This window comes from Austrofundulus limnaeus, unplaced genomic scaffold, assembly GCF_001266775.1.
Source record: "Austrofundulus limnaeus strain Quisiro unplaced genomic scaffold, Austrofundulus_limnaeus-1.0 Scaffold41, whole genome shotgun sequence".
Taxonomy (NCBI): Eukaryota; Metazoa; Chordata; class Actinopteri; order Cyprinodontiformes; family Rivulidae; genus Austrofundulus; species Austrofundulus limnaeus.
The window spans coordinates 1,136,458-1,151,793 of record NW_013952443.1 but is presented as its reverse complement, the minus strand read 5'-3'; the positions used below and the strand labels follow the sequence as shown (position 1 = coordinate 1,151,793).

Below are 15,336 nucleotides of genomic sequence, written 5' to 3'. Positions count from 1 at the left end.
ATTTATAAGACACACCAGGGCTGCGAGTCACAACTGCATTGTCAAATGAATGGAGGCAAAAAAAGAAGTAATTTTAACAACCCCTGCTAGACTCCAGTGGTTCCCAAACATGACCCAGTTTCAGCTGCCTCACCAGCAGCTACAGTAAGTCCAGTGGGTGTCTCCTGACTATAACTGCAGCTCCATAACTGTTTAAGTGTTTATTTATTGTCAGACTGTTTGTGTGCTTGTTTGTATCTGCTGAGTGGTTATTCCAAACCTAACTTTCACTGTCTGTTAAAAAAATGGTTTTCTGCAGCATTAGAATAGGGATCATCTAATTGACTTTAAAATACGTGCAGTAGAGAGTCTGTTGTTCTGTTTGATCTTTTTATTTAAATCTAAATCATATGCCTCTGTGTCCAAATTTGATGTCCTTCTTAGTTTGCAGGTGTTTTATGCAAATGCAAAAAGGCTTTTWAAATTTTTTTTATCCAACCGTCTCAAGCATTAGAGACACGTCTTTGTCTTTTCGTGTTGCACCATTCTCATCTATTTGCCATTGTAAACTGCCTTTTTAGCCTTTTCACCTTTTAAAGTGCTGAAAAACACAACCAGCGTAGCAGAGAAAAGCTGTCTCCTTTGTGTCTGTGTGCCGACTCACCTGAACTCCTGATKCATCCGCCAAGGCTGAGGCAGAAACCTTTCAGCTGGCTCTGTGGGAGACATTCAAAGGGCTTTTTTCTGTTCCTCTCTCCCTCCTCTTCTTCCCTGGAGCTGAAAATTGGAGACGCTGAGGGCCGTGAGGCTGGACGTCATTCTCATTGTGTAAAGAAATGAATACACGCCCAAAGTAGATGCCACAGCTGGGTACACACATTCAATCATGTGGACTTTTTTTCCCCTCAGCTGAAAATGCAATGTGGAAAATGTCTTTTTTTAGTTCTTTTTCAGACTATTTTTTCATTTAAAATATTTTTTATTATCTACATATTTAATATCCAAAACACACTTAATTGCTTTTATAGTGACAAATAAATGTGCTGTTTTACTTTATTTAAAYACAATGGCTCAGATATGAAATGAGTGTTAAAAACAAAACACAAAATATTCTTAGGATCTCCAGAATAAAAAGTTCCTGCTTTAACAACCTAATTCTAGTTTTTTGATACCTTTTTTAAATAATAATCCTGCAGTAAATATGGTGTCCCCCTCCCAGTGTTTTCCCTACAACATAAAGTTGATGGATCAAATGAATTATGGGAATAAATATTGACCAATTTCCTAATGTTCTACCACAATAGATTTCTTTTTTTTGTTATTTATATACAGTGTATATGAAATATTGTGTCTTGGGGGATAAATCCTCATAATTTCTCCCTGCTGTACGTTATACACAGCAAATGTTATAATAACAACCGTAGTTGTATTTTTCACACCAGAGTCAGAGAAGGAAGAACTGCTTTTTCTTATCTTTAGAGATGAAAAGAAGACATGGACGTTCGCTTGCTTTGAAGTCCATCTTGCTAATTTAATAATCGGCTTCTGCTCTGGAAGTGCAGAAGCTGGATGGCAGATGTTGTGGTATAAGTGCACAACGTGGAAACTCATAAGTATGGCAGGCCGTTTTTACATTTAATCGACTTTACCACACTCGCATTTCAGATATCTGAAATTGACTTGTGAATAAACATGTTAGTTATTTAAGTGAAGGATATATAAGATTCAACTACAGTATATCAAATTAAATTGCAGACTTTTTCATGTTCTGTAAATTTAATTTTCAAAAGCTGCACTGTCTCTTACTAAATACTAATAATGTTTCTGCTGTTGATCATCATAAGGCCAATACTTTAAGGGAAACATTGATTAAAAAGCATAAATGGTCATTTTCTCCTCAGTCTTGGCTGAAGTAGATCAGTGTTCGGTGACCTCCTTATAACCATGAAGCTGCAGGTTCGAGCTTAGGTTGCATCAGGAGTAAAATAATTGTCAGCCTCTGCAAAAGGTAGCAGCTATAAAAAAAAAACCCAACAACTTCCGTTCTCCCCAGTTTCTGTCATTATCTGGTATACTGGCAGTAGCTTTGGAGTCATGCCTCTTTGCCATGAGGCCTGAGCAGAATCTGAGGACAGAGGCAGAAGCTTTATTCAGTGTCTGAAACCTTTGAAAAGGCCTCATCAAGCATTTATAAAGATCTGGAAAGCTCCTGCTGAGGCTGTGAAGATTATTGGAGCCACAGTGCATTTATTGTAGCTCCATGGCTGTACTCATTTCAAAATGTCAGGGCCTTACTTAAGTGGAAATAAATGATGCCTTTAAACTCCTGTAAAGGCTGCCTCTGTTGAGTTTTGTTGTTGAAATATCAGTGAAGCTCAGTGCTATAAAATTAAAAGTTCTTGTGTTACTTTCATGTTTCAACCATTTAATTTAGTATTATCAGAGTTAAAAAAGAGCTTTTAAAATGTAAAATATCACTATGTGTCCTATATATTGTTTTAAAGCAACTGTATCAAACTCTTTTTCACAGAGGGTCACATAAACATTATGGTTGTAATTAAAGTAATTCAGCTTTAATGTTTAACTTTGGCTAAACGTGAAGCGTCACGTTCTTTGTCTCATACGCCTGAGCACCGCCAACAAACAATAACTGAGCTTTACATAGTATTTCCTACATAAACAGTGTTTAACACAAACTCTTACAAATACTGAAAAGCACCACRTGTACGACTGACTAAATGTGAAATAAATAATACAGAAATACTAAAAGTAAAAATAAGAGTTTTACTCGCTGAGTAGCTGCTTCCTTGAATTCTGAACTCTCCCAGTTTCTGACAGGAAATTCCCACTAGAGAGGTATTTCAGTTTAAATTTACAACTTGTAAGTGGGAAATTCCCACTTCCCAGTACAACTGGGCCACAGCAAAAGTAGTCAGCAGAAATGTATCAAAATGGAGATTAGGTAACAAAACCAACATGCATTATGGGACATGTAGTTAGCTGGCTTTAAAGCAGCATACACTTATTTTAAGACCTTATTAAATCTTAAAAGCTTTCGCGGGCCCCATAAAAGACTGGTGGGCCACGTTTGGCCTGCGGGCCTTGAGCTAATCACATATGCTGTAAAGGTCCTCACTGCATTGCCATGAAGACTGGGCAAAAAGGACTTCATAAAGTAAACAAAAGCAAATATTTTTTACATAATGATGGTCATTTTGTCTTTGGGGAAAAATGTAAATAAACTGGTGAGGTGACTAAAAGTAGGGTAACAGTGGTAGTTTAGATGCGTAAGAAAAGCATTATGTATTGATGTGTATTTGCACTCAGACTTTTAGAGTAAAGTATGCAAAAAGTGCATTGTTTACATTGAATGCAGACTCACATTTCAGATTTGCATATCAATATAACAACTGGAGTAAACGTTTTCAAACATCACCTGTCATAATCTCTTTTTTGATATGATTGTTTAGTCTTTTTTCCCAATACAGTTTGTAATTGGCATTATTTTTCATCTATATATTAGGTAACACTTTATTTGAAGGGGTGTACATAAGACTGGCATTACTCTGTCATAAACATGACGTAACACCTGTCATGAACATAAAGAAGGCTTCATGAATGTTTGACTGTTGTCATTAAGTGTCATTCGGTAAATTCTGACACGTTTAATGCAAAGTTGACATTGTTTAAAATGTCTTGACAACTTGGCATTAACCAAGACAAAATTGTCTTTGTGTTTATGACTGTGTCACGTCAGTCATATGCACATCCCTTCAAAATAAAGTGTTTCCATATATTATTCAAAATTATTTAAAAACCCATCGGTGTTTATAAGTACTTCAAGACTAAATTTGTAGTTAAAATCTTTCAGCCTTCTGCATTTCAGTGAGACTTTATATATTTGTATTTTTAAACGTGTGACCTCACTGGCGTTGGCTACAAGTGTAGTTGTGTGCCTTTGTGTTCCTGTTTGATATCCATTTTTTTATTTATTCAGTGTAAAATACAGTTTAACATCTGTTCTTTTGTAGCATTTATTTAAAAAAAATGGCATTATTAGAGTCTGGCTTTGAACACAAGTGGTTGGCCAAGCTGATTGCCTCTTGTCTGCCTCACGAAGCAACAGACGGGAGAGCAGCAATTATGGAAGGTGTAGGCACCGCACACGCACTCCTGCCTCCATTAACTGTGTGGGCTCAGTAACAGCAGGCTTTAAATCGCAAAATACCTATCAAAATAGGTTTGGATTGATCTATTATTTAGTACGTGATATATGTGTCGCAATTATTAAATAATTGTCGTTCCAGTTGAGTGATGGCTCTCGCACAGCTGCCAGTGTGGTTTTTGAATTTGGCATGCGACCTAAATGAGGTTAAAATGTTTTGGACCTCTCTCCCATCAGAATTAGTCATTCCTCTTGAGGGAAGTGTTGAATCTTTTAACAAGCCCAGACAGCGTGTTCTGACTTGAATTTTGTTTTGATAAATAAACACTCAAAAAAACCCTAAATGTACAGTTAGACATTATGTCAAAATATTTCAGTGTTTGTTGATAAAAGCTTAAACAAACCTGCACATGTTTTTCTCTATTGTTCCCTTGCAGAAAGTGACAGTGAAATCTCCAGTGGGACTGGAGATGTTTCCAAAGATTGTCCGGAGAAAATTCTGGAGTCATGGGGAGGACTGCTCAACAGATGGTAGGGCATCAATCAACACAAAGTCTAGACAATGACAGGAAGGATTAGGATTGATAGTAGACTTCTGATATCGAAGCAGGAGGAGAGTGAATAAAGGTCAGAGAGAACATTGGCACTGGCATTTGTAGGGGTCACCTCGAGTGAAGAAACAAGATTTACTGCCTCGAAGCAGCCCTCGGACAGGCCTGACGAGAGGACAGGAACTCTGTCACAAACTGAACTCTATTTAGGCCATGACAGGTCATTCTGACCGTGGAAGAGAACCCCTCACTTCTCTTAATCAGATAATGGACAGAACAATCTCTTCTGTTCGTGATTCATTTGTTGTTTAACTAAGAATGTTTATGCATTTGTTAAATCATGATAATGACTGGTACAGGAAAAGTGGAACCACTTCTTTTCTTTTATCGTGCCTTAAAGATTTATAATGGTATAAAAAAATCACAGAGAATCTGATTACAATGTTTTCATTGTGTTTTTATGTAAATCACTGTTTTTATTTTACTGTGAACACAGTAATATAATTGTGGATTTTTCCTGAGAAAATCTTTCATTTATCTGGACTAACAGAAGGTTCAGAACTGATTATAAAACAGAAATGTTAATTAATCATCATAAATGTTTTGCAGTGATTTCTCTTAGTCTATCAGAAGAAAGYTGAAAAAAGGTTATCATATCATGTTGCTGAACAATCACAGAATTTTAACCTTGGGCTGGCGCCGGCTGGCAAATCTTTATCTTTCTTTCTCTGGCTCATCTCTAAGCCTGAGGGCGGAACCATGGTTCGTCCATTTCTTTTACTAACCCGGACGATTGGAGCGAAACACTCTTCTTCCTCATTCCAATCTAGGAAGACAGCGGGGATTCTCTCCAGAGAAACCTCAGTTTGGCTTAAAGTCTGATCCCATGAGCTAATTAGGGAAGACTTCACAGCCAGGGACCCGGCACGCCTGCCGGTGGTCTCAGCCCGAGGCCGAGCCTCTAAGTGTGTTTTTAACTCCCGAGGGGAGATTTTATTTTGGAAGGAGGAACCGGATACGGCTTGAATTTTTGTGGCTTGGACTGAAACAGATGAAAGTTACCTGGAAAAACACCTGTTCACCAGTGACCGGTAAGCGAGCCGACATCAGTTCCCTGACTGATCGGAGGCGAGCCAGCTCCTACCCCGAGGGTGCCTTAAGAAGACATCATCTGGTAAAAGCTGATGTGTTTGGAGTGACGTGTCATGTGGAATCTGAGCTTAGAAAAGACGTGCAGTTCCAKTTGACCCACACTTTGATAAAAGTAAAAGTCGTAGTAACATACTAATCTTACTTTCCTCCTTTCCTTGTTCTTAATCTGCCAAAACTTAAGCTAAAAGTGCCAGTAAAATTGTTTGGTTGTTAACATCAGAACTGACGTTTTACTGTTCTATATAAGTAATCTGAGTTGATGTGAATTGAAATTCGGACGCGGGTTTTATCTCATTTAACTCTGRCGCTTGTTATAGGAATAACCACAATCAAGTGTAACTTATGATCTGTTCATTTTTTGTAAATAAATGATTGCATAGTCTTTTGTGAATCAACTTGAACTTGTCTGAACGTTCGCTTATTGTGTCACTTTTCACTTCGCACAGTCAAGATATTAACAAGTAATGAGAAATACCTTGGTAAAAGTTTCCTCATAACCTTGTGTATGAGAGATGTGGGAAAAGCTTAATTCACCTTAAGCTCACTCTTACACATTCTAACTCTTACTGTAAGAAACATAGCACAAAAAGTAAGTAAATTAGTGTTTGGTAGATTATTTCTTTGTTGCAACAATGCTTCTTAATAAATCTTATAAGGTGCACCTGGTTGGTAGCACCTGGGGTTACCAGAGGCTCAAAACAAGTGTCAACACCAACAGCAAAATGAGCTRTTTAGCAGTAAAAATTTGGCAAATTTTTCATTTGCGCAACCCACATCCTCAGCTCTACTGCTCATCCCACAAATGATTGTTCCTTACAAATGTGAAAACATTTAAAAGGGAAAATAACAGACCAAGAACTACTGTTACCACACAGACGTAATCTACCAAACCAAATTTTCCTTACATTTTGTGCTATTTGTTCACACAGCAGATAGTGTTCACTGCTGTCTAATGGCATTCTGTAAAACCAGCCTACTTGACACACCTGTACACTGACTTACAGTATAGAGATGATCAACTTCACTGTTGAACTTTGATATGTAGTTTACACCCACTGCTAGAAGGTAGGTGTGTGTGTGTGTGTGTGTGTGTGTGTGTGTGTGTGTGTGTGTGTGTGTGTGTGTGTGTGTACACGTTTTTGCTACCTGGTGGGGATGATTTTTGACCATATCCCCAGTACACACAGTCTGGTGAGGACCCACTCACTGTTCCTTATGGGGACAAAAGCCAGGTCCTCATTGGGGGATATACTGTTGGTGTGTCAGGGGTTTGGTTTAGGACAAAGGTGTGAATTGTGTTTAGGTTAGATTCAGGGTCAGGTATGGACCTGTGAGGTTAGGCTTAGGGTAAGAGGTCAAGGTTAGGCTGTAGAAATGACCAGTTCATAAATGGAAGTCAATGCCAAGTCCCCCTGAGGATAGAAGAACAAACGTGTGTGTTCATGTGTCTATGGTTTTAAGGACTAATCTACAATTTGGTGTGGTAGTAGCTGAGACTGACCACCAACACGTGCCCTGTGTGCCTACACATTGCACAAAGTTTTTCAATTTATTTTTGCCATTACTGGTACTGATTTTGAACTGTTTTTATCTGTTAGTAAAATATCTCATGAACTAATGAATGGTTATAGATGAAACATTCAAGGAAAAATCATTAGATAGAGTACCTCAACATCTGCCATCCAAATACACTACAGTTAAATGACTTTAGCCAAAGCAAAAATAGCTGTAGTTTTATCTTAAATTATAAATCTATACATTTTTGAACATTTTGATGTAGCAGTAGCTGAATAAAACATATYTCTGTGACATATTGTGCAAAATGTTTTTAGGCTTTAACCAAAACAGCTACAACTCCATTATTTCGCAACATAAGTTGATCTCAGTCAAGAAATGTTAGGCCTTTAATATTTGTTTGTTTTTAATCACTCGTTTGTATGTGTACAATCTACAATTAAATATGAAGTTTGGCAATCTAATAACTTTAACCCAATTATTTTTCAAATTGGTGCAACCTGTGAAGCAACAATTAATTGCCGCTGTCAAAATTTCTCATCTGAACTGTAGATCATTTAATTTGGTGCAACTTAAAATGATTAATTCATGATTTGCACCAAGCATCAAATCAGCATTAAACACACTGTTAACTGAATGAGAGAGATTTCATGCATCTTAATAGAGTTCAGGCTGTTTTCTTGATGTTGCTTCAGCACAATGAAGTGAACTTTTTTTTTTTTTTTTTTTGGGTGGGGGGTTGCTTTCACACGGCTTCATGAATGCATCCTGATGAGATTTCAGGCATCATTAAATGGAGCTGACTTTGGGGTTTTAAAAAGGATTGCTTTCCTCATGTAGCAGCACAGAAATTATTCCACACAACAAAATGGGACTTTTTATCACTGTTAAAGCTAACAATCGTTTGATAATCAAATATAGTGGGAATTGTTACCACCATTATTAAGACTGTGTGTAATAAAGTAGCATTTTCAGTTTAAAAACTTAATATTTTATAACCAGGATTGTAGTTAATCAAGTTTAATGCATTTAATTTAGTATAAATGAGTGTTTTCAGTCAGTCCTATCTGCATAGGAATTATGAAAAAACACAATATTTGTCACAACTAAAGGCCAAAATTATTATTATTTTTGTCCGATTTGTGTTGCTGCACTTCAGAACAGTGAAGTCCCTTCTCTTATCTGTGTGTGTGTTTACGTTTTTTTGTCTTTCAGGCACGGAAACCTGTCCACTCGTCCAAAGGGTCTGCCCTCATTGGTTCGCAGTGGCATTCCTGAACCTCTCAGAGCTGAAGTCTGGCAGCTGCTGGCTGGTTGCCACGACAACCACGACCTGCTTGAACACTACCGCATCCTCATCACCAAGGTAAACGCTCTCAATCACCAACGGTTAGAGACAAATACTGAAGAGATCGCATTAATGAGTCATCAGCTCATGCTAAGCTCATCTGGCGCATTTAACAACTACCTGTACTTTTGTGTGTTTGTGTGTGTACATAACAAAGTTACAAAATTTAGTTTGTTATATATAGGCTTGTTGCGATAAGCAATAAATCAATTAATTACATGATAAATTAAAATGAGGTCCATAAATTAAATGAGGTTGATAATTTTCATGTGCTTGCTTGTTTGTTTGTTTTTTTGTCTCCCTCTTCCTTAACCCCAGTTTACACGCAGCTCCGCCCCTCTGTGCAGTTCGCCGTCTGCATGTGCTGCATGCTACATGTTGCCATCAGCTTCTCAAACAGAATGATACATTCTGACAGTATTTGTGTATAAATATATACATAAATGTATTAGTACAGCTAGGATTTTCACAAAAATTATCCTGTCTTTGGTAAATTATTTTAAAAATACCGATGTTGTGCTTGTTCCTTTTCCTGTTGGTGTGGTGTGATCATTGTAGATTGACTCCGGACCAGCTCCAGCTCTGGCAAAAATAGGATCAAATAGTGATGGGATAAATGGGTCTTTGAATGGATCCAGATCTTGGGGAGCCGTTTGTTTCACAGAGCCGTTTAAAAGAGCCGTTCGATTTTGAACGAGTTACGTCATCACGTATGGCGACGTGATGACATAATCACATTACGTGGGTGGAACCATGTGTTTTGTCAAGCAGAAACCCCCTCCCCCTTTCCCATGACTTTCTGTACTCCACCGCTCTGCCTGTTTTCCATGAAGAAGCAAAGAGGGAGCAATTTAAGGATGAAAAAATAAAGATTATATGAGGAATAAAATAAATAAAACTACAAATGGCTCGTTACTCCCCGTGACTCGGCTCCTATCGTTCGTTGTAGAGAGCCGTTCAAAAGATTYKGATCATTCGTGAACATCACATCACTAATCAAATCTAATTTTGGTTGACCTCGGTTATGGTTGCCTATATACTGCGGAGGTCAGAGCGGAGCTGCATCCAGTGTAAATTGGGAGTTATCGTAGGGAGGAGGGGAATCAAGGGTATCAAGGCATCAAGTATTTGCCGGGCGCATGGTCTCGTAACCTCTGTAGCGATGTTACAGCTTCAGCAGCTGTTGTTGTTTTCATAAACTCTGCTCTCCATGCATCCGTAAACTTTGCGTACATTTTTTTAAGTGTTGTGAGGGTGACCGCAAACATATTATGAAGCCAGACGAGGACGCATACAGAATAAATCGCATGGATAGAGGAAGTGAGAAGTTATTTTACAGCTTCAGCAGCTCTTACGTGTTTTTTTACACAATCTGCAGTCTCGATCACTTCATAGCTGTTTTTTACATACGTAAATTTTGTAAACTTTCCCTAAGCTTTGTAAGCGGGATGGRTATCATTATATTAATTTAAAATGTTCTCCAAACGATGTTGTGTAGCACAATAATTTTTGAGACAATTAATGTCAGGCCAAGTTATAAGACCTGAGGGTTGTATCTTTTTCTTTAATGTGTAATTTACTTAACCAACAAAAACAGTGAGACCTTTTGTTTTGATGGAAACCTGCTGAGTCATGTGAGCTGTTGAGAGATCATGCCACTATGATGAAAGTATTTCTCCTTTGTGTGTCTACTGCTATGTCCAAACATCAGTGACACTGCCATTTGTTTGAGCCGTTCCTCTGAACTGTGTCAAGTCAGAGATCGCTTCAGTTTCGCGGTGACATTTAAGTGCCCGCGCTGCTCTCCCCTGACCATTACAGCTCAAAGTGGCCTTTTGTTCTCACTAACAGCTCGCAAGAATTCAAAGTGAGTTTTTTGGACCTTTAGTATCTTGTGTACTTTAGATTGTGCTCACATACGCCATAACCTTTTAGTGTGATTTGGTTTGAAAGTAGATTTTATGGTTGTAAAAGTGCTGTTACACAAAGTTTTCTGTATTTTCAGATAATCTGTCACTATATTGGCCGAGTTCTCAAGCTTGTATTGGTGACATGTTAATTCTAAAGTAACCAGGTACTTTAGCGATGTACAGTTGTTTTTTGTTTTTGTTGTTGGTGCAAAAAAGTTGAAAATTGCCTAAAAAAACTGATTTGGTCTAACATGAAATACCTCTGGAATTATACTGTTGCTGAGTTCATGAGTAATGAATGACATTGTAGGCACTGAATATATGAGTGAAATGAAAGGAGATGTGGGTGTATTAGTCACACAAAGACACTGTTGTCAGTTATAATTTACGCTGCATGAGTCTGAGACTTTATGCAGTTTTTGCCTTCTGGAAAGAATTTTTATGTTTGTGACAAAAATAATAACTTAACATTTTATGACCCTGCTTTTTCTTCATTGTCCATCTACACATTGGTTTTCTCGTAATCCAAATTAATGTTGCTATTCAGACTTTTCAATCAAATTTAAAGAAATGTAAAGGTAGCGTCTTTGAATCACACATCTAACTGTAGACCAGGGCTATTCATCTGGCGGCTCGCGGGCCGGATGTGGCCCGCGAGTGACCAAAATTTGGCCCGCCAACTGGTTCATTCATCTCTTAAGTCCAAACCCCGGGATTTCTACTTTAACTACTTTAAGTTCCCTTAGCTGGACATAGACATGTTTGGTGCCTACAGAAACTCAGAATCTTGGCTAGAAGCTGGTAAAAACCTTTTCTATGAATATCTAAGACAGGTAAAACTACAAGCAGTTGAAGATAAAACCATGAAAGTTAAAATAAAATTGGTTTAAAAATTTGGCAGGTCAAATATGTCAAAATAATATTTGTGTTAAATAGGAGGCCGAATGTGTTATTTTTGTTTTTGATATTGTTTTACTATCACTACATTTATTACATAGGGTTCTGTTTGTTGTGTTCACGATTAAATGCAGCAAAATAAACTAATTCAAAGGTAACAGATCTTTGTAATACTTGGTTTATTTACAAAATGATCTTAATTGCTGGATGTTCAGCCCCTGTGCTGTTGTTCTGTATTAACTGTGGCCCCCGGAGCAATTTAGTTGAATAGCCCTGCTGTAGACAAAGACATTTCAGTTTTAAGACATTGTGGTTGGTATATAGTAGGCTAAATATAGGTTAGACATAGACTATTTTGTATCTTGACTTACCTGTGCTTAACAATCTTCAATCAATAAATGCAGAAGAAGTCACGAGAGATTATGTGGTCCCAAAATCATTGATTGTGGGGATTTATAGGCGGAACGACGGCTCAGTGGTTAGCACTGACGCCCCACAGCAAGAATGTATGGTATGCTTGTTTGTCTTTGTGTCTATGGTGTAATGATAATGGTGTGATTGTGATGCTGTAATTCTGAGTGCTTTATGTGCTGCAGAACAGGAACCTGCTGTAAAACAGCAATTATGCTGAGTCAGGCTTGATKTTTAATAATCTTTTCCTGTTAAATAAATAAATCAAATCAAAAATCAATATCAAGAAGATCCTGGGTTCGACCCCCGGTTTGGACCTGGGGTCTTTCTGTGTGGAGTTTACATGTTCTCCTCATGCTTGCGTGGGTTTTCTCCAGGTACTCGGGTTTCCCCCACCCCCCAAAAACATGAATAATAGGTTGCCTTCAGGCCCAGGCCTCCTTTGAAAAAGAGATCTGTGATCTCAGTGGGACTTGCCTGGTAAAATAACGGTAAAAAAATTAAATAAATAAATATTTCTCTGAAATATATCTTTTTCTCAAGCTTTGGCTATTTTCTCTTGCCTGTTTTTATTTCTCTGTTCCATCTTATCTTTTTCACACTTACAGATTTAAAAAAAATTTTTTTTTAGTATTTTTCATTGTTGTGATTGATGGTCCTTCTTCCTCTGTGTTCTGACAGACTCCTGATTCTGTGTGCCTACCCACAACGCCTCTACTTCTCTCTCTTCTTTTCATTACATAAGACCGAGTCTCTGTTGTAGAGCTCAGTTTTTCTCATTATGCCTTCTTCGCCACACCCACCTCTTCTGTCTTGCAGGAGTAGTGATGGTATTGATAGGCAGTAAGCTGGGCTATTATTAGCTCCACCAAATGAATGGAACTGAGAGAAKATGGAGTAGGGAGAGTCAGGAGGAAGAGAGATAAATGGCAACAGTGCAGCCTATGTGGTGCTGATTAATGCCTATTGTCTGGGCTTAGTGGCAACGTTAATTCAAAGTAACTGGATTGTTAAAGATATGGGACGAACATGAGTGTTGTAATTAGGCATCATGCATCAGTATGAATGTCATGCTGGAGACACATAGCCACATTGCTAATTTAGCACATGACGCTTTGAGCAACAATTGTAACCCGTGCTGACAAAGTAAGTCACAATGAGGAATTTTTCAATATTGAAATTAATTTTATACATTTCATAAAGGCTCAGCCAATGAGGTGTAAATTGTAACATACACAATTAATTGTCAGTAAAACTTTCAAGAAATATTATTTGCCACTTTGCAATTAAATAATAATAAAAATAAATATAATAAAATAATAATAAATAAATAATAATAAAATTAATGTGTTGATGGCGTATTTTTGTGTGCGACACACTATCACTATCGAGCGTGCACGTGATCTCAATGGTGGAAGGCAGCAAGGAGCGGCTAACCCTAACCCATAAARACCTGGTTAAGCAACTGAAACTTCATCATAAACCAGAGTACAAGGAAAACCAGAAAATGTGGACCAAAACCTCAACATCGGCCACATGCAAATGCAATTGTCATCTATTAATTAAATATTGACTAAATACCACAATTAATCATGATTAATTTTAATGTCAATATTGCCCAACCCTAACTATCACATGACTACAGATGTAAATTAGCCTTAGGCTAAATCTGGTGCAATGCATCAAATTGTGTTTTAATTGCACACTGTCCCAAAATAAATAAATCATTCATTCACTCTTGTTGGTTGTAGATGGCAGCCATATTGTCCAGGGCGAGGACAAGCTGATCATAACATGTTAAATTTAGGTCAGCAGCACATTGATGAAACTCAGATTACTATTGACAACCATAAATTTTTATATTTATTTATTTTTTTAATTTGATAGAATTGCTTGTCATATCAGGCAAAAACATATTACCAAGGTAAACACTCGGGATGCACCGATCCACTTCATTTTTTTTCTCTCTTCYGATCAAATACATGAATTCTGGATTTCAGCTAGCAACAAGCTCGTTTTGTTTAGGAGAGTGCCAGTTTGAAAAGAATAAATTTTATTGGTCTGGATTGATGTTATGAATAATTCCAGCTGTATATTTAAAAAGCATCATTCCCAATGACACCAAACTTTATATGAAGGAATTTTTCGGCACTATGGCAGCTGGGAGAGAAAAACGTTTATTTTATTTTAAAAATAAAAGGATTAGAATTAAAAGAACTGGTTCTGATGACATACCTGTTAAAAAAGTTTGATTTAGTTTTAAAAATAGATTAGGAACATTTTATGCTGTATACAGTATAATTACTGGGATCACCAGATGTCGTCTTTATGGATTCATTTTTAAGTAAATGTCAACTACGGCAAAAATCTACATTTTGACGGTTTTTGCACTGCAGCCTTCCAACTCATTTTGCCAGCATGGGTCACAACTTCAGTGTCTGCTGACTTGATATCATTGGTTGCAAGTATCATGTTCAGTGGTGGACTGCTCTAATTCTCAGCCATCACACATTGAGTAACAAATGCACACGCTGTCACACAACATGGCCTCGGGGCAGCAGAGACATTCACTCTTTGAGATTTTTCTCTGCTTGTGCAGCGATGTGTTTGGTGAAATGGACGCAGGGGGTGGGAGGGTTGCTCTTGACATTTGAACAACCTTTACGTATCCTCGGAGCTGAACAAGCTCAAGGTGTGCTACCGCACTTGAATCCACAGTTGTAGAAAAAATAAAAAAAGTATCAGCCAGCTATTTTCAGACCTGATTTTCCAAAAAACCAATCTTGCTTCGAGCGCAGGCAAGTGTGTTAACCGAGGTCAAGCTCTCCCCTCACATTTGATGACAGTAACCAGGGGCCCGGAACAGTGGTTCCCACCACTACAGGTGGCATAAAACTCAATGTCCTCCAAGGAAACGCTTTTAATTCATTATTTTTTTTATTTGCCTTATTTTAGAAAAGTACACTCTCTTTCCACAAGCAGGAATCAGTGATTTAAAAAACTAAAATAGTTGGTAATATTTGCTAAACTTCTTTTAAAATACAGATTTTATTTTGGTGTTTAAGTATTCAGGAGCATCATAATAAATTGTTACTTGTGTAATTTTTATTCATTATTCAATACCAACATGAATTATGTTTTGTAAATTGAGGTCCAGGCTAGGGCTGCCACAAACGATTATTTTTATAATMGATTAATCACCGATTTATTTTTTCGATTAGTCGACTAATCGGATCATACGTTAATTGAATATAAAACATAAAGCTTATCGTGCCAGAATGCAGCTGCTATTATATAACCATCATTAGATTTTAGCTATATGCTAACTAAAAATAATTGCTGTGGAAGGCAAGTTCTGCCTTACAGATATTACACAGGTTTATCTTTCCATCCATCCATCCATCCATC

The 15,336-nt window shown here is 37.5% G+C and overlaps 1 protein-coding gene across 1 annotated transcript in view; it reads left to right on the top strand.

Moving 5' to 3' along the window:
- The window catches only part of rabgap1l (RAB GTPase activating protein 1-like), a gene marked incomplete at its 5' end in the record, with an annotated part of 94,874 nt that overhangs the window by 12,903 nt on the left and 66,635 nt on the right, over positions 1-15,336 (top strand). The window contains 2 exon segments of the mRNA XM_014007290.1: positions 4,582-4,675; positions 8,578-8,728. Of these exon segments, the coding sequence (XP_013862744.1) occupies positions 4,582-4,675; positions 8,578-8,728 (245 nt within the window).